The 21,203-nt window shown below is 44.3% G+C and overlaps 1 protein-coding gene across 1 annotated transcript in view; it reads left to right on the top strand.

The window, feature by feature from the left end:
- Positions 1 to 21,203, top strand: part of ADAMTS17 (ADAM metallopeptidase with thrombospondin type 1 motif, 17) — a gene marked incomplete at its 5' end in the record, with an annotated part of 344,816 nt that overhangs the window by 174,120 nt on the left and 149,493 nt on the right. The window contains 2 exons of the mRNA XM_011958096.1: positions 18,833 to 18,934; positions 19,948 to 20,093. Coding sequence (XP_011813486.1) covers positions 18,833 to 18,934; positions 19,948 to 20,093 — 248 coding nt within the window. The remainder of the gene's footprint in view (positions 1 to 18,832; positions 18,935 to 19,947; positions 20,094 to 21,203) is intronic.

Below are 21,203 nucleotides of genomic sequence, written 5' to 3'. Positions count from 1 at the left end.
TAAGTATAAGTTAGTTTAGGAAATTGGGACACAACCTACAGATGGGGAATTGCCTGCCGTCTTTGGGGTCGGAAAAAAGGGCAGCTCCTTAAAACCAGGCTGTGGCCTCCTGCTGGCTGTTTCCCCAAAGGATGTTTATCCACGCTGTAGTGCTGATTCTGCCCTGCCATTCCCCTGGGGAGCATGCCTGCGAGGGTCCCCTCCATAGACTAATGGGAAGCTGTCACCCATGTCAACCTCCCACTGGATGCCTGTACCTCCCACCCCAAGAAGCAGGGTTGAAGGACACCTCCATGGGGAGATGTGATGAGCCCTAGAATGTGATTGTCCCCAGCATCCTGCAGCAGTGTCCAAACTCACCATCAGCCACTGTGTGGCTTCAGCATGAAGGCTCTCATGCACATACACAGTGCCTGCCAAGAGGCATCCTGTCTGCCTTTTCAGTCCCTACAGTGCATGGATGCTACAGAGATACCAGGAAAGAGCACGTTTCGGGGAGTCCCTTGATGATGTGGAGACAGCATGAGATTGTGTGGATGGGATAACCAGGGAGGACGTAACGCAGAAAAAAGGGCCCCAGACACCGGGAGTTGGGAAGTGGATAGTGCCCAGCTGAGCCAAGGGACAGAGTGGTCACTCTGCCCACTCTGGAGTCCTCCACCAGTGAGATGTGGCAGGCCAGGCTGAGCTGGTCCTACAGGGCAGGATTAAGTGGGATGGGGTCTGGGCAGAGACTGCCTGCTCCCTGAGAGCTGGAGCTGTTTTCCCTTCTAGGAGCCAAGCACTTGCATCCCCGTTGGATGAGGAGGGACAGAGGGAGGGAGACATTTATACTGGGACTCACAGTCTCCCAGGCTGGACTTTGTCCTCGCACTGTCACACACAACCCCGACTGCAACCCCAAAGGCAAGGGCTTTTAACCCCATTTTAACAGATGAGAATATAGAAGCTAAGAGAGATTAGGAAAGAAGCCAGGCTCACCCAGCTGGAAAGGGGTGGGCTGGAAGGCAAGCCCAGGGATATCTGTTACTGAGGGAGAAAAGGAAAGCTACTGTTAATCAAAGACAGACCCCAAAGAGAGGAGGCAGGGGATGTGGTATTTTATTTTCCTTCAGAATCATCTTTTCATTAGAGGAATTCAATTAGCGGACAACAAGCAATGATTCGCTCAGCTTTGTGACTCCTTTCTCCTTAGAAGCTCAAAATCCAAATGCATATCAAGTGAGATCTTCCCATGTACCTGTTACATTGAAGCTGAACATTTATTCCTGGGCTCCCAAAGAACTGCAAGATATGTTTTCCTGCTTGCTTTTGCCTTGAGAGTTTCACCAGCAATGTAATAAATGTGTGTTTTCCTCTCCAATAACTAGCAGAAAGGATTTCTTAGGGGAGTGATGGAACGACAGTCCCCTTGATGGCCACCAGCCTCAGCTGGTCAGTGGTGATTATCCTGCTTGCAAGGCTAGTGACACTTGCTTTAGAGGAATCTGACTGTGGGGTAGCAGTGACTGTGCACACTGGAGCAAATGTCACCATTGTTAGAAACAAATGCTTGTTCCTCAGGGCCGAAAAGAACTAGTGCTCAAAGAATTTTCTCAGCGAAAGATAGAAAGTGTCACTCGTGGATGGAGCAATGGTGAGAATACACCTGAGCAAGGGAGGGGAAGGGGTTCTTATTCCTGTCGCAGGTAGCCCCTACTGCTGTGTCATTCCCCTTTTGGCTAGGGTTGGACCGCGTAGTCTAAGCTAATTCCGATTGGCTATTTTAAAGAGAGCAAGGGTATGTGCCAGAGTGGTGGAGTGAGCAGTTTGGCAGGAAAGACGGTTAGAAACAGGGAACTAAAGGTGACTTATGTCAGAGCAGGTGACCAGGGGAACAGATGTGAACTACTGATTAAAACTGGTGGAAAGGTTGTTTACAGAAACTGTGAGGAAGTTAAACTTTAAAATGGAGGACAAAGAACTGAACATACTGACATACTGATTCTTTGAAGAGAAATCTAGAACTCTCTCTCTCCAACACACTGATACTCATTTGGGGAAGAAAATGCAGAAGACCAGATGCTTCCCTGTGAACCCTTTGAGAACCAAGGACTTGGGGCATGCTGCCCTAGGCCTGGGACATGTATCAGTCAAATCCAGGTGAAGACAGTGCCACACTTCAGGGCTCCAGGCCCTGCTCTATCAACAGTCTGCACCTTCCCTGCTTTTGTAGGGTTGTGTGTAGGTTTTGCCTGTGCTGTGATTGATGTTGGGTATGGCAGGAGAGCGTACATATGCTGTTATCCCTCAATTCTTCCCTGCAATGCTGCCTTGTTGGTGCGGATGTGTGCCTCCTCCCTTCTTCCTTCTGGGCCTCATCCCGCCCTATGCTCCCCTGCACTTACTCTGTTCCAGCTGTACTGGTTCTCCTGTTCTTCTTGGACCCGAGCAGGGACACACTTGCTTCACGCTGGCTGTTTCCTCCTCCCTGCCACTCTTCTCCCAGGTATCCGCATAACTAATTCCCTCATCTTTTTTGATTCTGTTTTTTGTTTTTTGTTTTGTTTTTAAATATAAACTTCTCAATGAGGCCTACCCTGACCACCCTCTTTAAGATGACAGTCTGGTACCCTCCCCTGTCCACCTGTGCAGCATTCACATCTCCTAATTCATTAAAGGAAAGCCCTGCTTTCAGATACTTACCATCTTTTAATATACTCTGTAGCTCACCTTTTGATTATAGCTATACCCGTATCTTCTTCTACTAGATTATAAACCCTTCCAGGGCAGCAATCTTTGCTTGTGCTCACCAGTGTTTCTGAACTGCCTTGAGCAGTACCTGGCACATAGTAGGTGCTCATTAAGTATGTGTTGTGCTGAGATCCAGACATGACCCTAACAGCAGATTTGTTAAGCCTTCCTTATGTGGCTTCCTCAGCTGTTGATGAACTTGTGGAATAGCTCAGATTTGAGGAAGAAATCCTTAGAGACCTCCCTGTGCAATGTGTTACTCTATAAGCCTGATTTCACATTTTTCCTCTGGTTCACCAACATAACACATAAGACCTTGTCATTTTTCTTGCAGGAGTTCATATAAACCATTTTCATGGCTTCTTCCAAGGACGAGAAGCCGTTCAAGATAGTGCAAAAAGTCTGGCAGTGAGTGACTTGCCAGCTGGTTCCTAGAGATCATCTCTCTCTATGCTTTAGAGTCTTCATTAGTAAAACCTCAGGCTTCTGGTCAGTTAATACATGACAAGTACGGGGAACTGGGTCTGTCAGTAAGGTTGGTGCCCAAAAGGGAGAGCTGATATCTGTGTTATTACCTTTCTGCATAACACCAATTCCCATCTGTGAGGGGACAGAGCTAATTTATCTGTACGTCTCCAGAATAAGCATTTCTCTATATTGAACTCCTGGGAGATATGGAAAATTAAGCATCATCTAAAACCTGTATTGTTTATGCAGCCAGAGACCCACCAGAGGCAATCAGAAAGGCCTTTTAATCTAGTGCCATAATTGACTTTTATAGCCATTATTTCTCTTTCATGCCCTTGCGGACTGAAATGGATGTCACGTAATGAAATGATCACGGTCCCAACATTGCTTTTAAATTTCTCATCCCAACTTTTGCTTTCAGCCAAGAGGGTATAACAAGGGCCATATTTATTTTCCTTATGAAACAAATAAAAAAAAACACAGGAAAAATTTATGAAACAATGATTTCCAAGCAGCAAACACCTGTGATCCTTGAGAGATGTGAAATAAGTGAGGTGAGCCCTGTAATTATCCTGTCCTATGGCCTGGGCAGTCTCCAGGCAGTGGCAGAGGGAGGGAGAGCTGCAGAAGAGCAGCTCTGAGTCCTCCTGAGTTGAGGAAACAGAGCTGGTTGTACAGGGAAGCCAAGGCAGCTAGAGTTCACAAGGCAGAGGACCACTGAAGAAAGAGCTGCAGAGAGAACCGGCAAATCTGCAGAGTCCCCTATGAATGTTCAGTTTAGTGGTCAGCAGAGGTGTGTGAAAAACTACCCAAGGCCAGGATAAGAACCATCTAAAAGAGTTAGAGGGAAGACTCTCTGGAGCTCACACAGTCATCAAGTAGGGCACAAGAGGGTTTTCCTTCAGTAACATGGAAAATCACGCTAAATGCTGATCTGGTCCCATAAAATAAAGCTTAAAACCCACATCTCAAAGGATCAAACTATTTCCAAGTAATTTAATCCAGTCCTAGAACAAAGCTCTAGATATATTTGTAGAAGTACAAAACTATTTATCAGTCAATAAAATAAAATCACAATGTCTAGCATCAAATAAAAAACTTCCAGGCACACAAAGAAGCAGGAGAATATATACACCATAATGAGGGGGAAAATAAATCAATCAAAATCAACCTAGTAATGACACAGGTGAGAGAATTACCTGAGTCAAGGACATTAAAACAGGAATTATGATATGTCAGGTTGAGGTAGCAGAAGATTAAACATATTAAGTAGCAACATGGAAGATATCTATTTTAAAAAAGATAAAATGGAGTTTCTTGGAGGGAAATCTACAATATCGTAAATGAAAGATACCCTGAATGTGATTGATGGCAAATTAAAAATTGTAGAAGAGAAGATTGGTGAACCTGAAAACAAAGCAATCGAAACTATCCAAACTGAAACACAAACTGAAAACAAAATACAGTTTTGCAACCTATGAGGCTTAAAGTGGCCTAATAAATATGTAATTAACACCTCTGAAAGAGATGAGGCAGGGGACAGAAAAAATATTTGAAGAAATACTAGCCAAAACTGTTCCAAATTTGATGAAAACTGTAAGACCACAGATTCAAGAAGCTCAAGGATCCCCAAGCACAAGAAACATGAAGAAATCTAGAAAAATACTTGCTATAATGAAATTGTTTAAAAGCAGTTAAAAAGAGAAAATCTTCAAGGAACCAGAGGAAAAAAAGACAAGTTATATACAGATAAAGGTAAAACTGACAATACGTCTCTCATTAGAAACAGTATAAGTGAAAGGACAATGGAGAAACATTGTAAAGTACTAAAAGAAAAAGGGCTGTCAGCCTACAATTCTATACCCAGCAAAAATATTTTTCAAAATTAAACGTGAAATGCAGTTTTTCTGCAAACTGAAAAAAAATGTATCACCAAGAGGCCCACATTATAAGAAATATTAAAGGAAATCTTCCGTAGAAAATGATGCTGGGTGGAAATATGTATCTACACAAAGAAATGAAGAGCTCTGGAAGTAGTAACTTCATGGGCAAATATATGATTAGATTTAGCTATACTCAAAGTCTTCAAAAGATCATTGATCATTTAAACAACTGTGTTTTATGAAAAACAGTAAGGATATAATTGTGGTAGATCTTTATGTCCTATCCCCAGAACCTGTGAATGTTACTTTATATGGTGAAAAGGACTTTGCTGGTGTGGCTAAATATCTTGAGATGGGGAGATTTTCCTGGATTATCTGGGTGGCCCAGTGTACTCAAGAGTCCTTAATAAGAAGGAGGCAGGAGATCAGGGTGAGTAATAAGAGATGTTGCAATAGCAGTATGAAGTCGGAGTGATGCAAGGAAGGGGCTATGAGCCAAGGAATGCAACAGCTGTGAGAAGCTGGAAAAGGCAAGGAAACCTCACAGCCTCGCAGTAGGAACCAGCCCTATTGACACCTTGGCTTTAGCTCAGTGAGACTAATTTTGGACTTCTGACATCCAGAACTATAAGAGAATTGTGTTGTTTTAAGCCACTAAGTTTGTAGTAGCAGCAATAGGAAACTAATACAGATTTGCCATAGGAAACGAATACATTAGTTTAGAGTTTTTGATATACGTAAAAGTAAAGGGTATGACATTAGTACAAAGGCCAGAAAGGGAGAAATGGAAGTACAGTCATGTGCCTCATCATGACGTTTCAGTCAGTATCAGCTGCATATGTGATGGTGGTCCTGTAAGATTATAATGGAACTGCCCCATAGAGTGTACCATTTTTAACCTTTTATACCATATTTTTATACCTTTTCATTGTTTAGATACACAAAATACCATTGTGTTACGGTTGCCTACAGAAGACAGTGGTGTGCTAGTAGTAGTACAGTACCATGCTATACAGGTTTGTAGCCTAGGAGGAAAGGAGCAATAGGCTACACCACAGAGCCTAGGTGTGTAGTAGGCTATGCCTTCTAGGTTTGTGCACTCTATGATGTTTGCACAATGACAGGACTACCTGGTGCATTTCTCAGAACGTATTCCCATTGTTGAGTGATGCATAACTGTATACTATTATACAGTTTTTATACTATATGTGAGGTGGAATAATTTTTTCTTTTTTTGAGGTGGAGTTTCGCTCTTGTCACCCAGGCTGGAGTACAGTGGCTCGATCTCAGCTCACTGCAACCTCCACCACCCAGGTTCAAGCGATTCTCCTGTCTCAGCCTCCCGAGTAGCTGTGATTACAGGCGTGCGCCACCATACCCAGCTAATTTTTGTGTTTTTAGTAGAGACAGGTTTCCACCGTGTTGGCCAGGCTGGTCACGAACTCCTGACCCCAAGTGATACCCCCGCCTCAGCCTCCCAGAGTGCTGGGATTACAGGCGTGAGCCACTGCGCCCAGCCTGAAATAGTCTTACATGATGGCAGAATGTGATGTGTTAAAGATTAGAATGTCACCTATAAAGCAACCAATAACTAACAACAGAGTTTTAGCTAATATGCCAAGAAAGAAAAGAAAATATCATCACATATTGCTTATTCCTGTGATGAAGCACATTAGAAACAGATCATGTCAGGATGGATCATAAATGCATATTAACCATTTATACTCCATGCCATTAAGAAACGTATATAATTCCCATTAGGATTCTTGACATGTTCAGTTTAGATGTGTGTCTTCCTGAGGCACCATGACCATCCTGTATCTCCAGAAAGACACCACTAATGGTCCAGTTTTCTCATCAGCAGTCACACCAGTGATGTCATGACATCTTAAGGTGTCTGCATTTGTTTCAGAGGGAACTTTGATGCAAAATTCTCAACAATATTCTTCAAACCAATGTTGGCCTCCTTTAACACGAAAAATACTACTACTTGCTAGATGCTGTAAAACGAAAGAAAAATGTTCATAGTCAGGAGTTTTAGGGGTGAAGGAATTACAACTCTAAAAATTTGGAGGACTCTGTTCTCTTAATCCCATTCATATTAGGAATTGAGAACACTATTCATATTCCCAAGCCCTAGGCCCCCACAAAGACTGTTGCTAAGAACTGGTAATCCCCTCACTGGTGTTCCTGTGTGCGGAGCCCGAGTGTAGCTTAGAAAAGTACCTGAGCGTTAATGGGCCAGCAGTTTTGGGGGATGTGTGTGTATGTCTGTGTATCTTTTATCTTAACATTTTCTAGAACTTTTAAGTATATTATGAGACAAAAAATGATGAAATATGACAGAGGCTGGACACTGCCAAGAGAATAAAACTGTGAGCCACGCCAGTGCTGAGGAGTTGAACATTTGCTTTTTATTTTTCTGAAATATAGAGAAGCAAAGAAACTGGGTGGATTATGTTTTGAAAAAAATACCATCATGACTAGTGATGGGCAGTTTTCGTTTTGCTGCTGCCTCTTCTGAGGGAAAATAGCTTGCCTGCCTCAAAATGAGCCCACACTGTTCCCTGGTAGGAGGTAGAGACCTCCCTGGTCTCAGGGGGTGGCGTTTCTCATCGACACACCTGTGTTATTGTGCCAAAGCAGGGCTGCTTACCTAGGGTCCTTGGATAGATTTCAAAGAATTGGTGAACCAGGATAGGAAAGAGATTACACTTTTCTTTTTCTTCAAGTTCTAATGGAAGTTAGTATTCTCTTCCATGCTGAATGTTGGCGGCAAACCACGGCAGTCTTAGCCATACCCATGGCTGCCACTGTGATTAGGAATCACAGAATTTTTTTTTTTTTTTTTTTTTTTGAGATGGGGTCTTGCTCTGTCACCAGGACTGGAGTGCAGTGGCACAGTCTCGGCTCACTGCAACATCCACCTCCCAGATTCAAGCGATTCTTCTGCCTCAGCCTCCCAAGAAGCTGGGATTACAGGTGTCTTCCACCATGCCTGGCTAATTTTTGTATTTTTAGTAGAGACGGGGTTTCGCGATGTTGGCCAGGCTGGTCTCAGACTCCTGACCTCAGGTGATCCACCCTCCTCAGCCTTCCTAAGTACTGGGACTACAGGCGCGAGCCACCATGCCCAGCCACGGAATCACAGAAATTTTTATACCATGTAAATTGTGGCTGACATCTCAAAATACCATGTAGACTCTTCACCAATTCAAAATTATGGTGGTTAGTAGACCCAGGGCCAGATCTTGTTATGTGTTGACAAAAAAATGCATACATTACTGTATTACAAATTTAGAATGTTTTATATTTTGAAAACACTTCCAGTTTAATTGTTTTCTTGGCTATCTTATGTATTTTATAATTATGCATTCACCACATACCCTGAGAAACCTCCATCAGGTGTCTCCAGAAGCACAGAATGGCCAGGTGCTGGGTGGAATTTTGAATGCAGACCTTCTTTCTGACTGGTCCTCTCTGTATATTCTTCTGCCACTCGCAATTCATAGCTGTTTTAAGACCAATCAATTTAAAGATCATTTCCCTACTCAAAGGTGTAGGTAAACGACCTTGGAAAAGCGCTTTAGGAGCAGTCTAGGCTTTAAATATTAACCAGGTTGCTGGTTTCTCAAATATTTGCATGCCAGGGAACTGAGCAAAATTAAAATACAGTCCATATTAATTTTTAGGACTCTGGAGGCCCACACACTAGTGCAAGTCCGGTGTCCAGTACCTCTCCCTGGGCACACTATCACCACTGAATCCTTCATGTCTGTCTGCAGAATGCTAGTATTGTAAGGCTCAAAGCTGTCTATGGAAATATGAACTAGAAAAAAATTGGCATCAATAGCTGGCATTTGTTACAAAAGTTATTGGCAAATACAGCTGTCTCCTCTTTTAGCCAATGGTAATGTGATGTTTTTAATTGAATAAAGCATTTCAAGAAAGTCCAAACATAAAAGTTATAAACATTGGATGGTAAATATTTATTAGAAAGGGGAAATAAACTTTATGCGATTAGCCCAATCAGTCTTTTTTATGATTACAAGTTTCTCCTGTTTCTGTCAGCAAAGTAACTGCAAAGGACAGTTGCTACTTAACAACACTTTCAAGCTACTTAAGCTCAGATACTTTTCCAGGTGAAGCAGAGGGTGAGAAGGCCCAATGCAGGCGCTGTCAGCTGAAGGGAAGAGTATGTATTGCTGCTAGAGACAGAGCAAGAAGGGGTGCACTTAGGGTACTGTCCTGACCGTGATCCCTGCCTCACAAAGCCCCACCGCTTTCTAACATGAGAGAGGTGTTCATCTGCCCTGTCACCACCACCCTGGTCCTGGAGGCTTTTAGTTGAAAGGTGCTGTGTAATAACCACCCACCCCTTTCCCTACTGCTTCCCAGGAATGCATTGCACCATCATGGCTCCATAGCCCAGGCATGGCTGCCACACAGTAGTACTTGGAAGGGGATGTACAGTCTTCTTGTTAGTTGCCACGAGCATATATGTGCCTGTATGTCATAGCATTCACAAGAACCTGAGGTGTGCATGTTGTGTCGTTGTTTAAGAATGTTATTGAGCACAAAGCTGTCAGCCAATCATTTCAGGAAAACAGGATCTAGACTGGTCATAGGCATTGGAGGGTCTTAGACAATTTTTTCTACCTAATATTCCCTCCTGTGCTCTTTTCTCATTAATTGCCTTTTGGTACAGTTTGGAGATGCTTTCTGTATCACACAGTGCCTAAGAAGGGCTCTCTAGTCAGGCTTCCCAGGGCCCCATTCTGCCTCTGTTCTGGAACAGGTTGCCTAGTCTCATGACGTCTCAGTCTTCTCACCTGCAAAATGGGAATATAAATTCTACTTACCCATCATTGTGAAGTCATGAGCGTTAGTAGTAACTGAATTAAAGCACACATTCAATAAATGTTAGGTAGTATCCATTCTTGCCACCTTGTCACCTGGAGCCAGAGGGACAGGAGGAGACACTGTTTAGCTGAGATCGTGTGGGCCTGTCCCTTCCCATATCTTTCCCTGTGCTGTCCTCACCATCCCTCTTGGGAGCCTGGAATTCCCAAGGATTGCTTTCCAGTGTCCAGTACCTCTCCCTGGGCAAAATCCCAGTCTCCAGCCTTGTGTCCTTTCTCACCTCCTGCAGAGATTTACATGGGCATCTTACAGATAGAGAGATACTTGGGGTGTCAAAATTCCACCTTGGGATAACAAAGTTTGTCTCTCTGATACCTGGTATTTTAAAACCTGGTAGATTGCTAGAGTCCTCCAGAGACTGTTAGAATTTTTTTGTCTTATTCCAGATTTTCTGTCTTAAAAGTCTTCAGGAAGATGGGTTTCAGGTTTCTGTCTTTCTGTACAACTTCCCCGGAGATTCTTCCATTCAGCTTAATTAGGAAACTGCTCATCTAAATGAGATCTGTCCCTTTAATGCCGGTGGACCTGACCCGAATGGGTGACTGGCCAGGTCCCAGAGCCTCGCCCTGCCCCTCTCAAACAGGGCTGCATGGTAGTGCGGTAGTGCATGGACTTGGATGCCAGGCTGAAAGCTGTCTTGCCTGTCTCAGTCTCCGCTTCCTGCCCAGCATCTGCAGCTTCTCAGAGCCGTTGGACTTTGGCAGCAGATGGTCCTAATTTTCCAGAAGTGTTTGAACGTGTACAGTAGACTGCCTCTTCAGAGAGCTCTCCACACCACGCCAGTTGTGAGTTGTCTTGTCCCCGCTCCCAGCTGAAGACCTGGGCCCCACCCTCACCTGGCAGCCCCCAGCCCCAGCCAGGTGACAATCTCTGCAGCCCTCAGGAACATGGAAGGAGTGGCCCTCCCAGGACTCAGGAAGCCTTCCAGGAGTGGGGCTGGCATGCTGGCCTGGGGAAGACTTCACACTGCAGTAGTATGTGTGGAAAATTTGGATTAGTCACTATTTCATCCAGCTCTTAGCATTTATTTTCTCTCCCTTTTGGCTTGTGTTATCAGCAGCACATTTCTGAGGGACTCTATATAACCATCTCATTCAGTATCATTTTGAGTTAGAGCTGCCCTCCAAACCCTCGGCGGATGCCCAGAGAGGACGAGGCAAGAGAACAGCAACATGACCTTCACGGTCCTTGACAGGGACACCACCGGTTGAAGAAAAGTGGCAATGGCTTGTGTACATGAGCAATGGTACCATCTGAGCAGCTCAAACCTTCCCGCATTTTCACAGCGCTCCAGGGATGCATGCTTGGTGCTGGCTCATCATGCAGCCCCTCAAGGAACTGTGCAGCAAAACATGCTGGGGATGACTCTTGCCAAACCGTAAGCGTAGCCAGTGAGGTGACAGATGCTAGAACCAGAAAGCTGTTTCATTTTCCTTGCCATGTGCATGGACTGTGACTTTCCGCTGCAACTCAAGTGCTGCCGCTGGGGGTGAGAGTGGGAGAGGAGGTCTTAGTACCCCCACCCCTGATTTGGCCTGGGCAGCTGCCCCTTTGTGTGTTTGCACCCTGTTCTAGTGCACCACGGTTCGCTGAACCCCGGGGGCGTGCTGCCCAGCGGTGTTTCCAGGGAGAACTCCGCAGGCAGCGGGAACGGCATGTCGCTGAGCACAGAGCGCCCCATCTCACTGCAGATGAGAGGATGAGCACTCACACCAAGAATGCATGATTGCAGGGGAAGCAGGAAGGGGAAACCGGGGACTGATGGAAAGGTAGTGTAACCAGTGGGAAGCAGCCTGTGTTCTGGGTTAGGACAAGTCCACCCATTTCCTCATCTGTAAAATGGGAATAGGAAGTGTCTGTCTCACAAGGTTGATGTGGGTAGGAAAGAGACAACCCTGATAAAGAACTTTCACTATGTCTGGACTTGGTGACTGCTTAGTTTGCCCGGCATTGGTTTACTGATGAAAGTATTCATCCCATTCATTTATTCCACACGTCTTTACTGGAGATCTCTCTCTCTCTCTCTCTCTCTCTATATATATATATATGTCTATATATATATATGTCTTGGAGTTGGTCAGGACTAGTGTAGAGTTGCCCCATCCTTTTTTAAAAATTGTGTTATTTTTTAATTTTTTGTTGTAAGACAATTGTAACTCTTAAAGAAAACCTGCAAAAAATAGTATATGCCTTTTACCTGACTTCCTGTTACGTTAACATCTTACACAGCCAGGCACAGTGGCTCATGCCTGTAATCCCAGCACTTTGGGAGGCCAAGGCAGGTGGATCACCTGAGGTCAGGGGTTCGAGACTAGCCTGGCCAACACAGTGAAACCCCATCTCTACCAAAAATACAAAAATTAGCCAGGCGTGGTGGCACATGCCTGTAGTCCCAGCTACTTGGGAGGCTGAGGCAGGAGAATCGCTTGAACCCAGGAGGCAGAGGTTGCAGTGAGCTGAGATTGCACCACTGCACTCCAGCCTGGGTGACAGAGTGAGACTCAATCTCAAAAATAAAAAAATAAAAATAAAAAAACTTACATGAACATAGAACCATTATGAAAACCAGGAAATTAACCTTGGTACAATACTGTTAAGTAAAATACATTTAGATTTCACCAGTTTTTCTGTCAATGTCCTTTCTCTATACCAGGATCCTGTTTCATGTTTGATTGTCGTGTCTCTGGTCTCCTCAGATCTATAACAGTTCCTCAGCCTTTCCTTGTCTTTCATGATCTTGACACTTTTGAAGAGTACCAGTCTACTAGTTTGCCTTTGGGTTTATCTGATGTGTTCTTATGACTAGATTGAGGTTCCACATTATTAGAAAGGATACCACAGGGGTGATGTGGTCATTATGTCTCGTTACTGGTGATGCTAGCCTTGGTCACCTAGCTAAGCTGTTGTCTGGCAGGATAGTCCGCCATAATTGATTGTTTTTCCTTTTGTCACTCTGTTGAGTTTTTCTGTAGCAGTTTCCCAGCCTCAGCGCTATTGGTGTCTTAGGCTGAATAATTCTTTGTTGTAGGACACTGTCTTGTGCAATACAAGATCTTTAGCAGTATCCTTGGCCTCTGCCCCCTATAGCTCAGTGGCACTCCCCCTGGTTGTGACAACCAAAAAATGCCTTCGGATATTGTCAAACATCCTCAGGGTCTTTTATGTCAATGAGTGTATATATACTTCTAGTCTTTCCCGAGCGATGGCTTTGCTCACTTACACATTCTTGGAAAATCATTTCATCTCAGGCTTATACACATAGAACTAAGTGGTCCCTGGTACTTGTTTTAAATTTCTCTACATTTTGCATATTTTCTCCTTTCTTTTAGTCTTTGTTGTTATTTATACTTTCTCCTCTTTTTCTTGTGTTAGCAAATGGTTTATCTGATTTATTTCCCCCTCAAAGAGCCAACCCTTATATTTTTCTTGGGTTTTTCTGTTTCACCATTTTTAATGCCCAGTCTTTGAAATTTGACAAATGCAGAGTTATATAACCAATCAATTTGCAAAACAGGTCCATCACCCAAAATACGCCCCATGCTCCTTGAAGCTAGTCTCTTCCCCTATTACCAGGAAATCACTGATATTTTTTGTCCTTCTTGTTTTTTAAAATGTATATTAAAGCATTTTAAATTTTTTAAAAAGACAAGTTTGTAGTGTCAGCCTATGTTTAAGAGGAGGGGGTCACACAAGGGTGTGATATTAAGAGAGATCATTGCGGCCATAGTAGAACACTGCCTCCTGCCCCTAAGTGGAGAATGTCTTTATTCTACATGGCATGTGTCCTATTTCAGCTGTTTTCTTCTCAAATATTGTCTCTGCCCCATTCTTTCTATTCTCTCTTTCTGGGTCTGATTAGACACATACATCAGTATGTTTCACTTGGTTCTTCGGATCTCTTAGCGCATCTTTTGTATTCCCCCCTGCCTTTTCTCTGCAGGCTGCATTCTGGATAATTTCTTCAAATCTGTTTTCTAGTCACAAATTCTCTCATTCAGGGCTGTTAGAATCTATTGATTTTCTTTCACAATTATATATTTCATTTTTAAATGTTATTTCCAATTTCTTATATTCAACAGTGTTAATATATTGCTGCTAGCTTGTTTATGTAATCTCATCTTCTATTTCTTTATAAATAGTTACTATACATTCTGTATCTGACAATTTTATTACCTAAACACCTTGGGAGTTTAAATCTTTTGTTTGTTGTTGCTGCTGACCATCATTCACTTTACCATGTTTGATTGTGGGTTTATACTTTATTGGACATAACCATGGAATTTTGAGATCCTAAATTGCTCTCTTTAGGATAACTTAACATTTGTTTCAACCAGAGCCCCTTTTTCTGAAAAGGGACTGCTTCTAGCCTTTTCAGAACTGGTAAACACCCGTCCAGATTCCCTGGTTTAACCTAGGGGTCTCAGATAGAGCTCCTGACTTTGTTCCATCTGAGATAGGCCAGCCCCAGATGACTTCTCCCAACTGGAGTGCCAACTGAGGTATAAGAACTTTCAAAGGTAAAACGTTAACCACAAAAAAAATAGCACAATTGGGTGGTGGAAGGAATGAAAGGGCGGGCGTTGGTGTTGGCAGTGAAAGGGTGGTTGTCGATGTTGGCAGTGAAAGGGTGGGTGTTGGCGTTGGCAACCAACGCCTGCCCGTAGGGGAACCCACCCTTGCATGTGCTCATCACAGATTGGCATACAGTGGTGTGTATGTAGAAAGACAGCTGGGTATGGGTTTTGTATTTGCTTCCTTGGATATTTCCCTTACTTGGGGGAGAACTATCCTTTATTATGGTACCCAGCTGTTGCATACTGGAAAAGCAGCCCTGTCTGCCATAAAGTCTGCTATTCACTGAAAGCAGAAGGTTCATCAGTCAGACACCCTTCTCTTTAGGGTACCTGCTACCTGAGCATGATGAATGCATCTCCACCTCCAAGCCCCACCCTTTCATTTCTTCCACCACCCAATTCTGTCATTTTTCTTTGTGGTTAACATTTTACCTTTGAAAGTTCTTACATCTCAGTTTTCAAATTTTATCTGTTATACTTTGCTCTTTCCCCAGCTAGAAAAGATAAAGACATTGATGTACATATAGACAGCCTCCTACAGCCCCTGCCCCAGTGCACCTTCTTCCCAGCCGGTTCCTCTCTCTGCCATTTCTGCATTGTCTGGGTTTCCGTCCCATGCATTCTGTTATCTAACTCCCATCCCTATGTTGGTTTCAATCAATACTTTGATCAATGCTCACTGCTGGCCCATTTTCTGTGGGTTCTCCAGTCATTTCTTAGTTGTCCAAAGGTCATCCTCTGGTATTTTCTCCGGAAAAGGATTTAACTACTTGTAAGTTCAAAAATGTTTTTCCGTTGCCTAAGTACTTGAGCAAGCATTTAGTTGATATAAATTTCCTGGGCCACATGTTCTACCTTTCCTTGTGTCTGTATCAGCATCTCTCGCTCCAGTGCCTGCAGAGAGAGGCTGCTGCAAAGACATCTGCACAGCCCGAGCTCTTTCCCCATTATCTGTGCTGGCTACCCAAAGAGTGTTCTGGTTTATCTTTGAAACCCAGTAACTTTATCAGGACATGCCTCTGGGCTCATTATTTTGCACCATTTTTTCTTGGGGGCTTTGCTTTTCAATCTGAGAATGAGTCCTTCCATCATTTCAGTTGAGGGTCTTGAATTTATATTCAAATGCCTTTTCTTTTACATCACTTTAGTTCTCTTCTTTATGAGTCTTGTGCTTCTAACCCAGCTCAGACTAAGTGACCTTCACAAACATTGACCTCCTCATTGGAAAAGTGGAAAAAATAGAGAAAGCACCCTCCTGCCTGCCTCCCAGGGCTGCCATGAAGCTCAGGATGACAGGAACCAGAGCACTTTGTCATTTGCAATGCGTGACACGAATACAGGCTGTTGATATAGATGGCATCAAGGTGATGACAAGCATTCGTGTAGTCACCGCATCTGTTCAGTAGTGAAAATGTATCACAAGAGTGGTGACCACTTGGCTTGGGCGCACAGAGCAGTGCTGGTGGCAAAGCTTGGATGAGAGGCTGCAGTGCTAACTTGTCCTTTGCTGTCATTCCCGTTTTCTTTGATGTTAAGCTGATGGCAAAGGTAGCCACTATCCTGACTCCCAACACTATAAGTTTATCTTTCTTGTTGTTGAACTGTATGTAAATGAAATCATACAGTATTCCATTGTTCTAATATACCATCGTTCATTTGTTCTGCTCTTGATGGGCATTTGGGTTGTTTCTAACATGGAACTAATGAAAATAGTGTTTCAGTGAACTTTCTTGACTTTGGTGAACACATACACATTTTTTTCATTACATACTTAAGATTCTAATTGCTGGGTATTAGAATGTGTGTGTCTTCAGCTTTAGCAAATACTGCCAAAGAGTTTTCCAAAGCTGTTGAACCAAGTTAAAATCTCATTCTCAGCATACAAGAGGACCCATTGTGCCACATTGTCACCAATGAGCGGTGTTCTCCATCTTCTTCATTCTGCCCGTTCTGGCTGTTGTATCTAATGGTGGTTGTAGTTTGCCTTCCCTGATGACTAAAAAGCTGAGCACCTTTTCATATGTTTGCTAGCCATTTAAACATTCTCTTTTATGAAGTGTCTGTTCAAGACTTTTGCCCATTTTCCTACTGGGTCTTTTTCTTAATTGATCTGTAGGAGGTTTTTGTTTGTTTTAGATCATGTTTTGGATACAAACACTTTGTTGGTTGTATACATTACAAATCTCTTATGTATTGCAAATATATTCTTGTGTTCTTACAGTTGCCTTTTGGTAAACAGAAGTTGTTAATTTTAATATGGTATAATTCATTAGTTTTCATCCTTTATGGTTAGTCCTTTCTGTGTTCTGTTTAAGAAATCTTTGCCTAACCTCATTCTTCTTTTCTTTGATGGTGAGAAAAGTTTCATGAGAAAGACCTGTCTATAAAATGCATAACAAACAGTTGACACCACCTTCTTCCTCTTTCTCCTGATGGAGCGGTCATTTCTCCTGATCCCAAGCACTCCTGTCCCATAAATTCTCCCCCTGGGTCAGCCTTGTCTTGTGAGCACATGTCCACACACGGACGCCACACTCTCGAAGAGCTCTCGGGTCAGAGTGCATGGAATCAAACGTTTGATGAGGTGCAGTTGGTCTTTATAGGACCAGCTGTGCTGCACTGGGGCTCTCATCTTTTTACCATTCCTTTGAGAGGTGAACAATCATGGGAATGTGCAGGCTTTTCTGAACCCCATGTGCAGTATTCCACTTGAGTCATCCACTGAGGGCACAGATCAGCTCTGACATACTTGAAAAATGAGAAGGAGCTATGGGCTTTTCTTATCTCTCTTTAAAAGCCCCCTCCAGCTCTGCCTTCCCTCCCTTTCTCTTATTTTTGTCCCTTCAACTTCTAAAAATTGTTTGATTTTAGACAGCACAGTTGTGCATCTGTTCTATGCAGATGTTTGAGATTACTTGGAAGAGCAGACCTCTAAACTGAGCACGACACCCTTTGCAAACCACACAGTGACCTCGCTGCACCAGCTACAGGAGTTCCTTGACCTTCATCCTGCGCAGTGTGAAGCAGCAGGTCCCTGGCCACAACTTGGGCGGGTGATGTCTTCCTGCTCCAACTTGGGCCTTTTAGCCATGATTGGGTTTGTCGTCCTGGAATCACTGCTTCTTTACAAGATCTTTAAGTACATCTGTTCTCAATTTTCAGACTATGAGGCCAGGATTTGGGTGCAAGTAGTTTATCTGGGAAGTGATCCCAGGAAGCACTGTAAGGGGGTGAGGGAGAGAACAGTCAAGAAAGGTGCAATCATGAGTAAGTGACTGCCATGAGTAAGTGACTGCTGTCGGCAGTGGGGCCATCGCCCCAGGACCCTCTGAGAGGCATGTAGAACTTGCCTCAATATCATCTCCCTGTCCCCCGGGCAGGATGGGGAGTTATCCAGCTCCTGTCCCTTATGGTTGAGGTTGCTGTCTGCACGTGAGTCCTTCAAGAGAGGACACTGGCTATGTCTGCCTTCGTGATTTTGATAAATTGTCTCCTTCTGAGCACTTTGTTGATGCCCTAGTTTCCTAATGATACAATTGGGAGTCTGTGTTTAAATGCCAATTCCTGTTTTAGTGGAATTATTTTAATTGTATATTTGTAGATGTTCTGGAAGTTCTCTAGGTGAAATACTATAAAAAATTGTGCACAGCTCAGCTGAGCTAGAAACAGGTGACTGCAGGGAGGACAGAAGGTTGCCCCTGTAACCCTGTGGGGGTACCAGCCCTTCATGGCCCTTTGGGCTGTCACTTCTTGGCCTCACAATGGCTGCCTACCCATGTGGCCTTGACTTCAGAGCTGCCTCTTCCAGCAAGCCCTCCCTGACGAGTTTTGGTTAGATCCTTTTCCTGTGTCCCCTGGACAGCCCCTGGGTATCTGCCCCTCCCCTCACTGCTGTAAATGGAAGATGTCTGTTTGCTCATCACTCCTGTTTGCTCATCAGCAGGGGCTGCTACTCCTGGCCTGGGCTGTGCCTCTGATATCTCCTAGGCCCTCGGTGGTTGTTGGAGCTGTTGAACTCAACTCTTTGAGACAAGCCCTCCTAGGAGTAGATGCACAGATTTTTGTTGTGCTAAATGAGCCAGTTCAAGTGATGCACTTCTGTTTTAGACATACAGACTCATGACCCTCTGGCTTCCCCATACATTTCGAATCCCAAATTTGAAACAGTGGTTGGGCCACACCTCTGACCCCAGTTGTAACCTGTGACTGTGGGTGTTTTCCACAATTACGGTTCCTTCCCTTGTCCTGCAGCATCTGATGTGCGCTGGACTGTGGTGCCTGGTAGAAGGAGACACATCCTGCAAGACCAAGCTGGACCCTCCCCTGGATGGCACCGAGTGTGGGGCAGACAAGGTAAACCCCTGGCTTCCCGCTGCCCCCAACAGGCAGCTCCACATCTCCCAGGCAATTGGCACCTCTCCTTCTGAAACACTGTCTGTACTCTACTTACGAGCCCCTGAAACATCCACCAGGCACCACAGAAACGCCCATGGAGCCCACTCTGGGCACAGAGTGGTGCCTACCTCACCTCAGTCCTTTTTCTTATAAGATACAAGCATCAGTTACTTAATATTTTTTGTTAGATTAACTCCTTTCATCATGTAAGGGAATTTACTTAAAAGGAATGGAAGAAGAACACCTGCCATACCCAGTAGGTGCTCGTAAAAAGAATTCAGTGAGAACAGTATTACCCAATTCTAACTAAATGTTGAGAGAGTGAGCCTGTTCCTCACGTGCAGGAGGGATAGGGAGGTGTTAGAAGAGGTGTTCAGGACCTGCAGCCGCAGGACCTCTCTCCAGTCTTAGTGCAAGAATTGACAGAGTTGAAAAGGTAGTAAAGTTTTGCTCTGATGCCATGATTGGGAACCACAAAAATCACATCTAGCACCTGAGGGTATGCGAGGTGCACTCTGAGAAATTGTTTTATAGGGCTGGCCTTGTCTTATCCTCAGAAAGAACCAAGGTTCCCTCACATGCAGCTGGCTGTGTCATCACCAAGCAACAAACCCAACTCTCAAGTTCAGAACCTCAGCTGGGGCATGCCGCCTCTCAGCGAGAAACGCACTCATGTCAAGCAAAGTTTGCAGAAGCCCAGGTCTCTTCATGAGCCATGTAGATTAATCCCTTTCCTGGGATTTAGAAAATCCCAGTGGAGCACATCCATCTGAAAGTTTAGGGCAAAATCCAAACCCTACAGGGCTATGAGTGTCAGCTTGAGTAAGTAAGGCATGTCACTAAAGTTAGCAAACATGCAAACCCTGAAACATACTGTACTTTTGTGTAAATTTAGAAAATGGGTTTTTGGCAGTGTGGCATTTTGGGGCCTGCTGAGTGCCTGGGCCCTGGCCCTCCCCGCTGTGTTTCAGTGGTGCCGCGCGGGGGAGTGCGTGAGCAAGACGCCCATCCCGGAGCACGTGGACGGAGACTGGAGCCCGTGGGGCGCCTGGAGCATGTGCAGCCGAACATGTGGGACGGGAGCCCGCTTCCGGCAGAGGAAATGTGACAACCCCCCGTAAGTCCCCCTGACCAGCCATACCCCAACGAGCCACGACTGGAGTTTCCCAACTGCAGCTCTCGCTGCCTCACACAAAGCAGGCTCTGTCTCCCGCTGAGCATCAGAAGATAAGAAAGATGAAACCAAGCCAAGGTCCAGGGTGCAGGGGCCTCGTGTGTGTCAAATGATATCTCAGCTTAAATTGCTCTTTCTGTGAACATGAATATGGTAGACTCTGGGGTGAGCTGACTCCCTCATTCCTTCCCTGGGCCCCAGCGGAAAGATTTTCGGAGACAGCTGTATTGCAGTTTCTCCTGCCTGCCTTGTGGTTTACCAAGTCTGGGGTCATTCCACATTGGCTGTCTGCTGAAGTGGGAGCAGCCTGGTGGTTCATGACTCTCAGAGTATCTGGGTTCAGCTGTCTTCTTCATCCTAATATTTTTCATGGATCCTCCTATAACTATTAGAAAAACAATGTTTTAGTTTTTTTCTCTTTAGCTTCTTTGTATTGACTCTAATGACACCATGACCTTTCCTGTTCACCTTTGTACATTTGTTCCACAAAACTCAGGGATCAATTTTGGGCTCAATGATGATAATTCCATCACCACAGATTTTTCCCTTGTCTTCTTGAAGTTTCCCATTTCTTTCTTTTTTTTTTTTATACTTTAAGTTGTGGGGTACACATGCAGAACGTGCAGGTTTGTTCCATAGGTATACACATGCCATGGTGGTTTGCTGCACCCATCAACCCGTCATCTAGATTAGGTAATTATCCTAATGCTATCCCTCCCCCAGCCCCTCAACCCCTGACAGGCCCCGGCGTGTGATGTTTCCTTCCCTGTGTCCATGTGTTCTCATTGTTCAGCTCCCACTTATGAGTGAGAACATGCAGTGTTTGGTTTTCTGTTCTTGTGTCAGTTTGCTGAGAATGATGGTTTCCAGCTTCATCTATGTCCCTGCAAAGGACATGAACCCGTCCCTTTTTATGGCTGCATAGTATTCCATGGTGTATTTGTGCCACATTTTCTTAATCCAGTCTATCATTGATGGACATTTGGGTTGGTTCCAACTCTTTGCTATTGTGAATAGTGCCACAGTAAACATACATGTGTATGTGTCTTTATG

This window comes from Colobus angolensis, unplaced genomic scaffold (assembly GCF_000951035.1).
Source record: "Colobus angolensis palliatus isolate OR3802 unplaced genomic scaffold, Cang.pa_1.0 Scaffold112, whole genome shotgun sequence".
Classification (NCBI taxonomy): Eukaryota; Metazoa; Chordata; class Mammalia; order Primates; family Cercopithecidae; genus Colobus; species Colobus angolensis.
This window is presented reverse-complemented; position numbering and strand designations above follow the sequence as displayed.